The sequence below is a fragment of the Myxocyprinus asiaticus genome, chromosome 25 (assembly GCF_019703515.2).
Source record: "Myxocyprinus asiaticus isolate MX2 ecotype Aquarium Trade chromosome 25, UBuf_Myxa_2, whole genome shotgun sequence".
NCBI lineage: Eukaryota > Metazoa > Chordata > Actinopteri > Cypriniformes > Catostomidae > Myxocyprinus > Myxocyprinus asiaticus.
The window spans coordinates 42,241,354-42,258,774 of record NC_059368.1 but is presented as its reverse complement, the minus strand read 5'-3'; the positions used below and the strand labels follow the sequence as shown (position 1 = coordinate 42,258,774).

General features: G+C 40.5%; 1 protein-coding gene across 1 annotated transcript in view; it reads right to left on the bottom strand.

Moving 5' to 3' along the window:
* Positions 1 to 17,421, bottom strand: part of kcnk2b (potassium channel, subfamily K, member 2b) — a 95,003-nt gene that overhangs the window by 39,144 nt on the left and 38,438 nt on the right. The window contains exon 3 of the mRNA XM_051654836.1: positions 10,964 to 11,081. Within this exon, the coding sequence (XP_051510796.1) occupies positions 10,964 to 11,081 (118 nt within the window). The remainder of the gene's footprint in view (positions 1 to 10,963; positions 11,082 to 17,421) is intronic.

Sequence of the window (17,421 nt, the reverse complement as noted above, 5' to 3'; positions counted from 1 at the left end):
TGCTAGTTCGAAAACATCACTTTAGAACTAGCAACGGAGGCTTGTGCTGCTGTACTGGAGCACTTACTGGAGTAATATAGTAGTGTGTTTATGTGTGTGTGTGTGTGTGTGTGTGTGTGTGTGTGTGTGTGCGTGTGTGTGTGTGAGTTTGTTGTTGAGTGATCAAAAGAGAGAAAATCAGAAACAGAGAGATCGCTTCTGGGATAACTTTTTTTTATTGCAGCTCTCCTCAGAAGTAACATTGCTTCAAAATCGACAAGATGTTAAGTTTATACAATTCTCAGCAGCAGCGAGTGTTGCCATTTTTGTATATAGCTTCTCCGATGTAAACCTTAACAACTGTTTTCAACCCCACTTAGTTGCAGTGCTCTGACATTACAGCTCTGTTTTTCACTCACGAGTAAGCTCTCCACATGTGTGAGAGCTTAAGAGAGGGGGAGGGGGAGTGCGAGGTTGTTTCCCACAGATATTTCAGATAATATAGAAACTGTTGTATTGATCAAGTGTATCTAGCTTTGATGCAGCTCAAGCCTTCGTTGCTAGTTCGAAAACGTCACTTTAGAACTAGCAACGGAGGATGCACTGCTTTTAGACATTGGAGTAACAAGGTAGTGTATGTATGTGTGTGAGCATGTGTAAGTGCGGGTGAGACGAAGAGAGCGAGGGCACTTTCAACTGAAATTTCAATAAATGTAGGATATTGTTTGATGTTCCTAACCGATTTACTTTAACCTCTTAACAATGGGTGGGTCAAAAATGACCCACTTGTGTATTTATTTACATTTACATTTAATTTATGTTTTGTTTTTTGTTTTTTTATCCCCTTTTCTCCCAATTTGGAATGCCAAATTCCCACTTCTTAGTAGGTCCTCGTGGTGGCGCGGTTACCTCAATCTGGATGGCGGAGGACAAGTCTGAGGGTATGGAGAACACATGCTCCTGACTGCATTTTTTCATCAAACCCCCTGTTCAACTGCACATCCAGGGGGCTCAGACATGTCATTCAAGCCGAGATGAGCCACCCTTCCCTGGCTTCGCTTACCGCGAGTTAGACCCTGGAGCATACGCACTCCCAATGCATTGATTTAGTCATTTTTTCACTGCTTTTTCTTTGCCTTTGCCTTTAGCCTCTGCCTCAAGCCGAGAGGCGCCACTCTCCTCGGCTTCAGTCACCATCACTGAGGGCCTGGAGGAACCGCTTCTCCCAACTGCAATTTTTCATCAAATCCCCTGTTCATCTGCACATCCAGGGGGCTCGGACATGACATTCAAGCCGAGATGAGCCACCCTCCCTGGCTTCGGTCACCGTGAGTTCGACCCCGGAGCACACACGCTCCCAATGCATTGACTTAATCATTTTTTCTCCACTGTTTTTATTCAATTTTCATTGGGGGCAGGTGTGCTCCAGGCTTCACTGACGGTGATCGAAGCCGGGGAGAGCGAGGCTCCCCAGCTTGAGGCAGTGGCTAAAGACCCTGGGTGAACAGCAGAGCAAAAGCTCTGAAAAATGACTGTCAATTTACATTTGTATGGGGGGAAAATGAACAGAAGCATTTTTATTGTAAATCAAAGTTTATTTCCATTGCAACGTTTCAAATTGCAATGTTATTTTCAAATTGTTTATAAAATGCATAATTATATATGGAATGCATTATTATATAATCCCAAATATTAATAAAAAAATTATACCTGTATATTTTGGTTTATGTGGTATTTCTTACATTGATATTTAAACAAATTGTGTGTTTTAAACCACTTTGATCACTGGTTTACGGAGTTACTACAAGTGATCTATTGGCTCCTCTAAGTGGCCTTTTTTGGAAGTACACTTACATAAATCATTATGGAACAAAGAGTTTTGATCATATCGACTTCAAAATTGTGTCAGACCTTCATCAGACATGTGACATTATTTTATAAATAATATTTGCGGTCACTATTCAAAATATTTGAATAGCTCTAACTAATTTATTTATACTACAATGATACATTTTTACTCTTGAATAACAAATGTCTAAGTGTCACTTAGTCTAACTGACTGCCTGGGGGGGGAAAAAAACTGTTGCAGAGTCTTTGTGTTCTGGCCAGAATGCTAAGGTATCTCTTCTGAACTGGCAGCAGGGCAAAGAGTTTGTGAGAGGGGTGGGAGGGGTCAGCTACTGTATGATACTGTGGGCCTTGTGTAAACAGCATTCATGATAAATGTCTGTTATAAATGGGAGTGAGAGTCCGATGATTCTTTCAGCTGTTTTTACAATGTATTGTAGGGACTTGCGATCTGAGGCATTGCAATTCCCAAACCAGACGGCGATGCAGGTTGTTAGAATTGTAGGGCTTTACTGGTTGTTTAGATCAGTGTTACTATCAGAAATAATTAATAATTATTTATTTAGTTATTAATCAATATTTAAATTAATTAATTGAATCTAACTCATTAAAACCTCATATGGGGCTCCAGTAAATGTAGTGTGCTACGTTTAGGAGCAAGTTTAGTTATTAGCAATAACTAATAATTATCAAAGATAATTATTAATTATTAAAATCAATAGAACATTGATGAGAATCAACGTTAGCTTTTTTAATCTTTTAAATCAACAATTATCAAAGATAATCGTTAACTGTTAATATCGATGAAACATTAATTAAAATTAACACTAGCTTATTGATCATTCAAATTCAACAATCATCAAAGATAATTATCAATTATCAAAAATCAATAGAATATTAATAAGGATTAACATTGACGGAGCACCACCCTGGAATCAGGGACTAACAACCAGATAGTAAAACAGTCTCAGTATTAGATTGTTTTCTTAGGAAAATCGACATCCAAAGAATATCGATTTTCAGGAAAAAAAAACAATGAATGAAGGCTTGAATCCGAGCACTGACATCCCATCAGCATGACACAGGCATATGCAAAACAAACCAAAACACTTCTCTTTGTAATATAAACAAAGTTTATTTATGCAGTAATATCAATTAATAATTAATACAATGCAGTCAATAAACTTCCGACTTACAACTACAAACTAAACTGTGATATGATTAGATATGGAAATAAAAAGAATCCTATAACACATAAGGTGTGTGTGTGTGTGTGTGTGTGTGTGTGTGTGTGTGTGGTTAGTATGAAAGAGAAAGAGAGAATTAAGTAACGGCCCTAAAGCCGATTTCACGATCATGGGAGAGAAAGCAGCTGTTAGTTTATCGCTCAGACGCAGTGGACGGCTCGTAAAAGTCCCGCGTTCTCTGACTCTTTAATGGATAACTCAGTTTGCCGGTTTCACCTGCGATGGCGAAAATGCACAACAGTCCAATTTGGTTGGACCACAATACAGCAAAACAAATTTGTGATAATTAATACCCTGAGTATTAATAATGAGCGGACATGGCGGTCCGTAAACTGTACAAGCAAAAACCTTGAAACACAAGAATAACACACTATAATATTCTATTTCTGCCTAGACGTAAACCTCTTACTTGAATCGCATGAGGACAGAATGTGTGTTCATCCGTCCTTTAATTCCGACCCGGTTCCTTGAGGCTCGGATGATGACGGGAGGCCGTTTCCTCGCTCTGTTGGCGGGCACGGCTGTTGATTCTCGGCGGGCTGGCGGAGAACTCAGAAATGTCGACTTGATTGAAGATGGAAGAGAAATCTTTAATCTCTTCACTTCTGCAGGCAAACAGATGAAGTTGCGGATTGCCCGGCAGTCTCTTTCGGATCCGTTAGAGTGTTCGGTTGAACACAGAGTAATCTCAACTCGTCCAGCGAGATGGAGATTGTATGGCCACAGTTTCAAGTCGGACGTTACTTCCTTGTGCCACGAGGTTGCACCTGAGAGCAGCGATGAGCTTTGTCTACACACTGCAAACAAAGTTGCTGGAAGCATATCCTGGAAGCATTTCAGAGGTATTTCTACTCCTGATGATGTCATGTTTGAGGAACATTCTGTTGTGTGCCTCATCCAATAGGAGTTGAGAGTTTGATCCTTTAGTGAGCAAGGCTTCATGGGATTTGTGGTCTGTTTTGGACTCCCTTTGTTTGATTTTGGCGTGATTTTTATCAGTATAATTTACGACTTGGAATGTGGGGGCTTGAGTTAGGTTTTTACGACTGTGTTAGGCCTGCCTTTGTCTTCTATCTGAATACATGAGGCCCAACAGAATGCTTTCCATGGTTCCTCTGTAGAATGTGGAGAGGATGGGAGGGGGAGGTTTGTCTTCCTCGGTTGCCACAGAAAGTGAAGACGCTGCTGTGCTCTCTTAGCTAGTGAGGAGGTGCTGGGGGACCAAGTGAGATTGTCTGTGATATAAAGACCCAGGAACTTGGTACTACTCACTGTCTCTATAGGGGATCCATTGATGAGCAGTGGGGAGTGATTGGTGTGTGATTTCCTGAAGACAATGACTATTTCTTTGGTTTTATCAACATTCAGAGACAGGTTGTTGTTTTCGCACCAGTCCACTAGATGCTTCACTTCGTCTTGGTACAATGTCTTTTGTATTATGCTTAGCAGTGCAGTCATGTGTCATCAGGGTGAACAGAAGTGGGTTGAGCGTGCAGCCCTGCAGGGCTCCGGTGCTTAGCGTTATTATGCTGGACCAGATGTTGCTTACCTTGCTGGCACACTGTTTTGAGGTTCAAAACGTGTATAGAATTTATTGAGCATATCTGGCAGGGATGCATCACTATTACAGACCTGTTGTGCATGAAGTGTCCCTGGATTTTTTGTGCATGTGCACGTTTTGTGATCTTGATGGCACGTGACAGGTTAGCCCTCACAGTCATCAGGGCAGCATCGTCACTTGACCAGAATGCAGCATTTCGTGCTTTTAGCAGTGATTGGGTGTCTACATTCATCCATGGTTTATAGTTTGCTCATGTGATGGTGAATTTGGAGACAGTAACATAATCTATGCATATGTAGCCAGTCACAGATGCTGCATACTCTTCCATGTTGATGACGTCCTCATTTGTAGCTGCCTCTCTGAACATGCTCAAATCAGTACACTCAAAGCAGTCCTGTAATGCTGAGATGGCTCCCTCTGGCCATACTCTGATCTGTTTGGAAACCAGTTTTGTACGTTTCAGTAGTGCCCTGTATGCTGGAATTAGCATAAAAGAAATGTACTCAGAGGAACCCAGGTGGTGGCCACAGTAATAACAGTAGTGAACAGCAGTGAATTCCCTGGGTAGATAGAAGGGTCTACACTTTACCGTCATAAATTCCACTAGCAAAGAGCAGTTCTTCGAAATTATAGCAGCATCACACCAGTTCCTGTTGATGTAAATACACAGTCCCCTTCCTCAGACCTTACTGGTCTCGGCAGCATCTCTGTCCGCACGAAAAGAGATCAGTCAATCTAACTGGATGGCTGAGTCCAGGATGCTTTCGTTCCACCATGTTTCAATTAAACAAAGACACAGCAGGTTTTTAACTCCTTTTGCACAGACAGTTGTAATTTTAGATGATCCAGTTAATTCCCCAGAGAACGAATGTTGTACAGTAACACAGACGGTACAGCCAGCCTGTTAGGATTAGCTCTTAGTCTAGCTTGTTTTTCGGCCCTCTTACCCCGCTTTTGCTTCCTCTGGCACCGCATGCGGCGCTGACTCTTTAGGTTTGTTGCGTCAGGCAACACTGCCATCTTGGAGCCTGATCCTCACAGTAAGTCATGACTAAACAGTCTCTCCTTTAGCTCCTCTTGCAGGATAGTTTGCGGTTGTTTCTTGTGAAAAGTTTCCAGTAACGATAGACAATCATACATCAGTACAACATAGTAGGAACATAAAGCACATTTGAGACATTTACTACATTTAGCACCATTTTCATCCATGCACGCCGCCATGTTCCCCATGACTGTATTTTCTGTTACAGCCCAGAGTTGCACAAAGCTATGAATAAATGTGGCTTTTCATTACGTTTTTATTTATTTTATAAAATATGACTCAATATGAAAACACTCACGGCTAATTAGAGCAGATGCTTCTGTTTAAAATGAGCCCAAATACAAAATACATAGAGCTTGTAATAATCTCTTCAGACTGACATGTGTTTCTAAATGGCAAGAGCCTGCTTCCCCTGGCCCAGAGTCCCAATATCTCTTTGATATATGAGGTGTTTCAAGATGTTGTTGTAGAGCTTCCCTATTTGACTTGTTCAGGTTGGGGTTAGATGATTGATTATTCACTTAATCATTAATCTAACAGTTTATACACAATCCTTTATTTTTAAACAATGCCCACCAACATCTACTCAAATCACTTAATTAAAACAAGACTTTTACTACACATATATAACTATTAGCATTATATATTCGATAGTTTCTCCAACTCAAGGTTATTTTTCTACATTAACTAACATCTTATGGAGTTTTGTGTTCCTTACCAAAGTCGTCTTTGGCTTGCTTACTGAGGACCTAAAGACAATCATTTTAAGGCATAATTTTCAATAGCTTTATTTCTTTAAACGGCACAATGAAGACTTTAAGACATCACAGAATCATTTTCTGTTACAACATAATTTTGTGTTAAGTAGCATTGAAACATTGAGTGTTGTGAAAAGCGCTGTACGTATAAAATTATTTGACTATTCATTAACAACCCAATTGTTAGAGTTGTTTTATGCAGTTGAGAGGTGTTTCAGTAAGTGCAATGTAGTGATAACCACACGGCCTCACACAAGTAGTGGACCTCACACAAGACACCAAAGTATATGGTGATTTTTGATCACACGTCATTTAAGGTGTATGCATGTCAGATTGCCTCTCACTCCCTTTACCTTGGGGCACCAGCTAAGGAATTACACCTTAACAGTATTGGAGGGAGTTGGTCTTCTGAATAATCTGAAGGATTTCATGAACAGATTTTAAAAAAATAAACAAGAATGACTAACAACTAATAGAGGTACTAATATGCTAACGGGACTATGAACTGATAAGAACATAACGTGCATAGGATGGAAAGATGCAAGTGGTTGAGTTGGATGTAGCTTTGGCAGAGTATGGCTATTATCTTATGGAAAGAAAAACTGCTGTTTCTCCGTAAACTAATAAGCTGATGACCTTATCTCCAGGTAAACAAAGAAATCAAAGACTCTTTGTCTGGTAAATAAACTGGCAGTTTACACTAATGCCAAGGTCTCAGGAAAGAAGTTTGGATAGTGATTTTTACGTTCCGCTTGATCGATGATGAGCTTGGTAAAGGCAACATCTTTCACTAGTTGTGCTGGGGTGCATTGCAGTGGAAAAGGAGCTGGACTTCATTTCAACAGCCTTGAACACAAAGCGCTGAAGAATGCTTATGTCCTGGAGTACCGAGAGGATCCTTGCAATCTAAAACACGCAGATAAAGCCCTGATGTTGGTGCAGAAGTTCCTTAATCTGGAATACACAGATGCAGGAAATTTGAAGTGATGGTTTGCTTGCAAGAGCTTTACCTTATCACTGGGGTTTCTGTTGATGTCTCCCAGGGAGTTCTGAATTTTGTTGTATCTGTTGTTCCTTGCCTCTTGGAGCTAGAAAATCAGAACTTGCATGATATGTTACTCTCTCTCTCTCTCTCTCTCTCTCTCTCTCTCTCTCTTCTCCCTCTCTGTCTCTGAGAGGGAGACACAGAACTTTGCTGTATCTGTTTTTGTCTCCTACCACACAGCTGCAGACCAGATTAAAATGGTACTTTTATCTCTTTCTCATGAAGAAGAGGAAGGAATGTAATTTGGGGCATTTCTATTCCAGTGTTCCACTATAGGTGGCCCACAAATCCCCCAGGGGGATGGTGCCAATGGAGCTGGAGGACAGATGATAGACCAAGGGGGAGATGATAGACCAAGGGGGAGTGGGTGGGAGAGACCAAAGAGACAGCGCTGGTTGAGCTACAGACTGAGGGTTTGGTGGAACTGATCAGGGCAGTTCTGGCAGGGACCATAAGGAGTAGGTGGGCATGGTGAGGGCCAAGGGGGTGCCAGTGAAGCTGGATATCATGAGGGCGCCGTCGGAGCTGAAGACCAGGGTGGCTTTGGTGGAGCTGAAGTGAACAGGAGCTCTGGCAGAGCTGGAGACCAAAGCAGACCAGTAGACCAGGGCGGACCAGAATTCCCTGCCGAATGTGAGGCTTCCCTTACAGGCCTGTCCACATAAATATTCCTATTCCCTCTACATGTGCTCACAGTTTGAAACATTATTTTATAGAAGTGAAACTACAGGTTTTTCCACACCTTACCACATATATCTGCAGGCTCCTTTCACCTCCACCCACCTCTCAGGTGCACGTTGGGATCTTTACCATCCCCTTTGCAGATGTTCGTGGACTTGTGATGTTCCTTAACAATTGTAAAGATTACTAATTGCTTCATCACAGATGTCACATGACAGTTTTATTTTACTCATTTGTATAAAGCAGGAGTGATTTCATTCATGTCCCTAAAAGCACTATTACTGCTGTCCTAAATACTCTACTTCAACAGCAATGCTTTAACTCCCCGTCCCCACAGAAGCAAATTTCCTATTCTGTCTCAACTATTCCACTGCTGCAGCAGTGCTTTCAATCTGCTCCCACATGAGCTCATTTTACTATTCCCTCTCAACAACTCCACTGCCGCAGCATTGATTTAACTCTGCTTCTGCAGAAGCTCCTTTTATTCCTCTGCAGCCGCAGTGCTTTCACTCGGCTCCTGCAAGAGCACTTTTTCCTATACTGTCTCATCTACTCCATTGCCAGACCAATGCTTTCACTCTGCCCCCGCAGGAGCACCTTTTACTATTCTGTCTAATCTATTCCACTGCTGCAGCAGTGCTTTCAATCTGCTCCTGAAGGAGCACCTTTTACTATTTTGTTTTATCCTTGCTATTGCATTGTCAGCCATGCTTCATGGGGAAACTTTAGCCCCTCAGTTAGCCCCTCCCCTCAACAATCTGTTTACTATTTCCACTTGAAGAACAAGGTGGACATGTGAACTCATGAAACTGTAGATGCGTTATATTTTTACCCATTTCTTTTATTAGTTTAATAACTATTCTTGTTTAATTAAGTTATTAACAGCAAATAATTGGGAATCAATTAATCATTAACTACCCTAATCTGGAGTAATTTCTCATTGGAGATGTTCTCAAATTAATTCAGGTGGAGTGTTTGTCAGGTTTAGGAACAGGACTCAAATGCAGACAGCCTTGCAAAGGGAAGATTTACTGAGTGGGTACTAGTACATAACAAAAACACAAAACACAGGTTCCAAACAAGAACAAAAATACAAAAACATCCAGGGGGCACAGTAACAGACTGTCCAAAAGGGAACCAACCCAACAGAGAAAGAAACAATCCCAAAAATCCAAACTCAAAAACAGGCAAAAGAAACCAAAACGTACTGGGACAAGGAATTCAATAGAAGTAATCAGAAGTGCTCTGCAAAAACCAACAACCCAACAAATCAGGAGGAACAAATCAGCAACTAAACACAAACACAGGGAAAGAAAACCAGACATGAGTGTCAGGATCCTGACAGTGTTAAGAATATGTGTGGCATGTGAATGGATTGTAATGAAGTGCTCACTGTTCAGGGGAAGGTAACACTCAGTGTCATTCTGACAGAGAAGTGCTCAATTATTCATCACAGCCGATGTGATAAAATGGCAGGTCTCTGAAGTACTGCTCCATGCTCATGCAGTCTGCTCTTCACTGCAATTTTCTTTTTCCTAAACAGTATTTTTGTTGTTTTTCCAAAAAAAAAAAAAAAAAAAAAAATTAAACTTCTCCTATACTTGAGGAACAAAACTGTATTTATTACAAAAAATTTTAAGCTTAAAATAAGAAAAAGTAGTTAAAAAAAATACACTTTATTCAAGATACATTATCTGAAAGTCTTAATATGATCGAGAAAAAAAGGTCAAATACTGATTATCACATACTATAGTATCAGCATTTAAATGAACAGACTAATTACATCCTTTCACTAATAACAATAATACCAAATTAATTAATACCAAGAATTTTCTCAGTGCACCACAGCTGAGACATTTTGGACAAGGACAGAGATGTACACTGTGGCTCTGTTCACAAGAAAAGCTGCAAATGTCTTTCCACATGTTCCTTCTCATAGTCTGTGTATGAGACAGTGTCTATTTTATCCCTTTCATGCATAATTTTAATTAAAAAATAGATAGTTCTGACTCTGTAAAAGGTCTATATACACACCTGTCACAGCACATTCTAAATTAAAGGTGCTTTGAGCAGAAAAGTCCCTGTTACCTGACAGATATCACTAAATTGGGTGTCCTGAAATATCATACCTCTATCTTTGACAGCACTAGTATGTCTCTAGTATGTATTCTATAAATAGCAAACCAAAAGGTGACTTCTGGCAAATTTGAAGAGTTCCTGCCTGTCAATGATTTTCTGCGCTTACAGGGCAGCCCATATGTACTGAGCAGGAAGCTGACAGCATGGTAGCTGAAGAGGATCATTCAAGTTTAACACCATATTCAGCTTCAAAAGCAGTCTGTTGTTAGTTTGTTGTATGGGAACACTGCTGCTTTTGACAACTTTGGCAACACTGAGATGATGCGTTGCTGTTCTCCTGCTCCATCTCTGATTACAACAGTCTCAGCAGTACAACTGTATCTTTGTAGGGCGTGTTTTGCTTTTGCGTGTAAAAAAACCCACAGTAAATTGCGTGAAACGTGCTGAGTACTTCAAACTTAGTGGTAACTGAAAGCATTATCAGATTATGCAAAACATTTTATGAACAAATACACACATGGGGAATTTTGCACATGGGGAATGTGCAAAATTATATGAATTATAAGCGTTCCAATTCTGCAGAAGTCTGCTGAGCTTTCTGTAGAGGTCTGCTAATGAGGTTCTGTTTCAGTAAGGATGAAGCCTAAGAAAGCAGTTGCCTATGTAGTTCTCACTAGGCTCAACAGTGTTTTATGTGCATTTGTTTGTGTGTGTATTTAGTACCTATGGTTGTGATAACTGTTCCAGCGAAAAAGAATGAGTTGCTGAGGTCCCATAAGCTGCTTTGATTGGATGAGTTTCCGGATGGGTTCACACCCGCTCGTATCGCTGACACCACTTGCTGTGATCAAAAGAAACACACAAATAACAGTAATGACATGAAATTAAATGTATGTATAGTGTATGTAATATATGAAGATTGAGCGGGGAATTCACTAAGAATTAATTGCACACATCTGTGCTGGTTTAGCACCCCATAATTCAAAGGAATTATGCAGATCAGCCAACAGTGCAAACCCAGACACAAAACTCTTGACATCTGGATAAATGACAGATTCTAACACATTTTTCATAATTTACTCATTATTTGATGAATTACTGCAGATATGATTGATAGGAAATGTACACAAACATCTCTTCTAAACAGAATGTGCTTTCCCACCTGGTTTCATTTGGCAGTAATTGCGTAATATAAATTGCACCGGGCGACTTTTGTGAATAAAGCACAATCTACAATGAGCCTAATTTACATATAAAGAAGGCGTGTTTGCAGGGAATGACACTGACTTTATTCAAATACTCAAGATGCAGTGCAATTTCAGCACTCATTGCGTCTGCTAAAATAGATTGCCGGTGGTTAGTGTAGGCAAAAGACGCAGATATTTGCGCTGAAATACCATGCACACAAGTGGCGCAACTGTTTAGTGAATTCCCTCCTTCATGTTTATCAAACTAGCGGGATCAAACAGAATTGCAGGAATATACCCATAGCTATAACTACTGGAAACATATTGTTTGCTGAGCTGGTCATAAGATGATTCTCACACTTTAAAGACACATTTATTGCGTGATGCTGACAGAGTCTGTTTCCACCTTAACAAATTATATACTTGTTAAAATTGTATTGTATGTTAGGTAATCACACAAAATGGCTTTATTAAATGATATTACAATTTTTCTTGATTGCTAACACTCTATAACTGATTCTACTGGCCAAATTCCTCTAAACATTACTTACAATTTTGAAACAAAGACACATTTTCAAAACTATTCAACACAATTCACCTGTTTTCACACATGTTCCAGTTTGTTTACTGTTTTTTTTTTTTTTTTTTTTTTTTTTTACTACTTTGGTACTACTTTCATTAGTAAGTGGTAAATTTGTAAAACTCTTAGTACTAATCTCACAACAGATCATCAAAAATGCACTTTTGTCAAACATTTCTGCATATTTTTATTTGTTTTATTTGTAAAACATTATTTCTAATAGGTTATAGGTATAGTTTCATCTATATATACTTTTCATTCAAAGTAACTGCCTTTCATTTGCTATTCCCATTAAACTTTTCATTTGCAACTGTTCTCATTTAGTTGTCTATCATTTAATCCAACTGATCTTAATGGTTAATCAATTAATCATTTGGTATATCTATAGGTTTTCAGCTGGTCTGATTATTGTGTGTTGGTAAGTTATCAACTACTGTAATTGCTGTAAGTGCTTTCAATCAGGATAAACCAAACATAAAATTCTTATTACTATATAATTTATTTATTTCACCTGGTAATCACAAATTGATTAACATATACGTACAGTACAGTAAGTAGAACTGTGTGTGAGCATTTGCAATGTGCAAACATGTAGGCAAGATAGACTGCAAGAGAGAGTAAACCTGCAGAAGGGACAAAGAGGTAGACATGGACCCCACCAAAGAGTTGGGCATGGTTCTCGTCAAAGAGGTGGGCATGGACCCCCTCAAAGAAGAGGTCCATGCACATGACAGTTTTATTTTACTCATTTGTACATCAGAGGTATAGAGGGAGAAGGCAGCATACTGTCATTTCGAATGAGGTCTGAGCCATCATTGTTGACCATAAGGTTACTGTTACAGAGGCCTTACCATCAGGCTGCCAGATTTCTGTAATGTATTGTGGGTTTGAAATTATTTCCATTTATAGTAAGTTTCAATTTATTTATTTATTTGGTTTCACACTACAACAATACTATATAACCAAGTTCAGGCTTTGATTCCTTGAGTAAATTATTTTGAGTGCTTGTTCTGAATGATAACATCATCAAACCTGTGCAAAATGAGGGCACTTTTGTGTACAGTTTTGCAGAAAATATTACAGTTTTTTAATTTCTTTGCTAACAAGCACAAACACTACGTAGTGACTTCCTTTTACATTTTACCCACTTCTGTGTGTGGGAAAGAGCATTTGACACTACTGTAAAAAGATCAGAGAAAAACACTTTGTATTTATTGGATTACAGAAAATAACAAGTAAAAATAAAACAATGTGAAGAGTTACTTGCAAGTGTAGGTCAAGAAACTGTGTCCCCTCCCACTCTCCCTTTGCCACATCACTTCCTGTTTAAAATGGTTGCCTACAGGAAAAGCAAAAGCAGGTGCACTGCATCCTATCAACCAAAGGGGGAGAAAACTAAGTTAAACAAACCATACAATAAATAAATTGATACATTATCACCCTCCCCCTTAATTGTCCATAATGGAAATTAAATACATGAACAAACAACATTGAGGAGCCATGAAAAATACAAAGTCCAATGAATAGGCCATTTCAAGATGGATGGCTCTGCTTACCGGACAAATGAACTACACGCCATATCAATTTAACAAACCCTGGCCCCTCTTCACCTCTATAGCATCAAAGTAATCAGTACCTACACATGTAAATCACAGCACACACGGCATAGAGGTAGATCTGCCATTTTATGGTCCATCACTGGGACATTCCAGTGTCTGCAAAGTAGGCAGTTTATGACTATCTTTCGAGTATCAGAATTGGCATGAACTATCCAATATCTCTGGCGGAGTTTTGAGAGTATTTGTTTTTTCCACAATGACCAGTTGTCTGATGAATATGATTTAAAAGTAGTGTGGACAGGTGACTGTTCTTCATCAGGATGGCTTGGTGTTTCAGATCTTCAGGCATTGCCATTTTATGCCGCCTCCTGTAAGCTATCAAGATTCTGTCCATAAGAAGAGGGTCAAGCCTGTAGACACAGCTAGTTTTCTTAACAGTATGTCCTTTTTTTCAGTGACATAATTTCAGATGAGAAGGACTGCTGCTGGACGAAGCATACTAACGCCTTCTTGGCATGTGTAAGGTCCTCCACTGAAAGCTCTTCATCTCTGAGTTGAGTTTTGACTTTGATTATCCTGTCATCAAGCTGTCCAATGGTTGGGGTCAGGATTCTCTGAATGGAGAATTTAATGGGCTTCATTTCGCTTTCTGCTCAACAACAGAAGCACATTGGACAGCAGCTGCAAGCTCTAGCCTAGGGATAGTAACATGCTTAAATGGAGCAACTCTTGCCTTGCCGAATACAAAAGCAACATGAACAGCACCATTAGTCTTAGTAAGTCACAGGTAGCTAGCTATACCATAGCCCCACGGTTTTCAAACCAGAAGGAGCACCTCCCCGGGGGTGGTGCAGAGAATTATGATAAATTCACCAAGTAAAATCAAAAGAAAAATAAATACAATAAAAATGAATTGTGAAGATAATGAAAATAATTGACTTAATAGACCATAGTCCAGCTTAATAGACAGTAGCTCTATGTCGTTATAATTCTGTTAAATGTCACGAATTCATGCATATCATGCAAGAGCGCATCTGTACCGGTTGCATGAGCGCAAATCTTTCCACCTGCACGCGGATTTACTATACACTGCTCTATGAAATCTCCCTGCTCACTTTCAGAGTAGGGATGTGCCCGAAGCTGAATACCTTATTCGGAAAGGCATGAATAATGACTTGAAAACGATTAACGGATTCATCTGAATAATAGAAAAAAAATTTTTAATATTAAATAAGCATATACAAAATTACAAAGAATTTATGAATCTGTGCAGCCAATATTTCAAAAGTGTAAACCATATTAATGAAAATGTGCACGCTGTGATTTCAGATCGAATGGGCACGGTCTTAAATCCATTTGCGGTCTCTGTAAATTGTGCGCGTAAAAAAATCTTTAAAAATACTGATAGACTTATGCCACTTTCACCTGTTTGTAGGCTATATTGATTTTATTTTCATTTCTTTTAATGTTTGAATTTGTATTTATTATTCACTGCAAAATGTGTGCTTGACATTTCACATTTTGCTTGACACCTCTTGCCTCCAGAATAATGTTGTTATACATGCACAGACAAATGAAAATTCTGTTTCATGCAGATAGTAATATCAGAAATACCAGGAGAAACCACAGTTAACAACATATTCCACAGTTAATGTAGCCTACAAATTCAGCTTCATCTGGTAAGAAAAAAAAAGACTATTTTTTTTTTAATTTTTATAATTGTTATATAATAATAATAATAATAATAATAATAAATTATTATTATTAGGCTATTATTATGAAAATGGCATATTTTATTAATAGAAACTATAAATGAAAGAGTAACATTTAAAAATGGGCATTCCATTTAGTTTTGACGCACTTCTGGTTTAAGCCCTGCCCAGACTCACTTCTATCCGAATAAACAGATACAGATAAGTTTGTCATATGAACAGACACAGATACAAATACAGATAATGGCTTCGCAGCACACCCCTATTTCAGAGAGTGCATGTACGATCAAAACCGGTCATGTGCAATCACCAATCTATTATAAAGCCATATTTCTCTGCCTTTGTTCATTCATCCAAATATTCTGCATCTGTAGACATGTTATATTGAGGAAAAAATAAACTGGAGTTTGAGGAATCAACTCGCCATTTGGCCGGTAACAATTACAAGTAATGTAGTATAATACATGGTTAAATTCGTATTAAATATGAATAATATTCTGATGATCGATGATGAGACATTAGCAAATCAAATGACATCTAAGAACATCTGATGTGACTCACGTCTTCTGTCACCACAGTGGAAAACATAGCTGCAGAAGTTTATCTAGGATGCAGAAAATCAGAAAATGTGGAACAAAATCACGATGTACAACATGATTTCGGGTCGATGTGTCTTCATGTGTTTGTGTTTGATTACCATAGAGATGGAGACTGGCTCATGTGATGTGATTATATCACAAATATAGGTGAACGAAGTTCCCTATCTGTCACTCACTCGACGTTGGTGTCGATGTAGTGACACTAGGGGTCACTCTTGGGAGCCCGAGACACCTCTGGTCTTTGATAAAAGGCCAATGAAAATTGGCGAGTGGTATTTGCATGCCACTCACCCGGACATACGGGTATAAAAGGAGCTGGTATGCAACCACTCATTCAGATTTTCTCTTCGGAGCCGAACGGTCATGCTCATTGAGCTGAATACTACTGTTCATTCACCTCTGCTGGATCTGACGGCACATTTCAGCGGCTTCTCCCCCCTCTGCATTGGTGCACTGCAGAGAACGCCCCTGGGCACTTCGGCAGAAAAACTAGAGAGTATATTTTCTGAAAGAGCATTTTTCCCCTCTAAAAGAGTATATATTTCTCTAAAAGAGCGCACACACGGAAAGTCTTTTTAAAGACGTGTCTTTTTAAAGATGCTTTTCCGATTGTGTGTTATTCCTGGTTGTGCTCGTTATCTCTCGCCTTCTGATGGTCACGATCACTGTCTTTCGTATCTGGGCACTGCTCACACGGAGACAGCGTTCGTGGATGGTCATGTTCTCATTGCGAGAATATGTCCATGGCAACGTTGCGGTCGCGGCTCGCCTTCGTAAGAAAGCGAGCCACCCCAGAGGCTCCCGCCTCGGTCCTTTTACCCACGGATATGAGGCCAGCGCGGCTAGCACTGGGGGCGATTTGGGGACCCCAATGGGACCGCCGGGTATCCCCCCGTGGACCTCCCATTCCCCAGCACGCTCGTCTGCCCCGATCGGGCTTCCGGGTGAGTCCGCCGGCTCGTCTTGCGGCGAGTTCAACCTCTTATTCGGAGCCTGCGAAAGTGATGAGCTCTCGAGCGCAGCATCGGAGAGTGGGCTCGTCCAGTCGGAAGCCTCAGCTGGGCTTCTCCCTTCGGGGTCAATTGCCCAGTCACAGGCTGACGCGGAGATGATGACATGCTTTCCTGGGCAGCCGCGAGCGTCGGTTAGAGTGGATTTCACTGCTCTTCCCTGAATCCTCGCGGCTCGGTGAATGGTTCCTGGGCTCGCGGCGCCGCTCAAAGCCACGCCCCGCCCCCGTTCATTTCTTCCCGGAAGTGCATGAGGAGCTGGCAAGGTCACGGGAGGCACTTTTTACTGCCCGGTCCCGATCTTTTCAGCTTCCCTGCCCTCACTACCCTCGATGGTGGGGTGGCCAAGGGCTATTCGGCAATCCCCCGGTGGATAAAGGCGCTCGCGGTGCACCTATGCCCGCAGAGCGCCGCCACCCGGTGCGGGTGCCCAAAGCCCCCGTCCAAGGCCTGTAGGTTTACGTTGTCTCTGACGGCCAAGGCCTACGGTGCCGCTGGACAAGCTGCCTCCGCCCTGCACGCCATGGCTCTCCT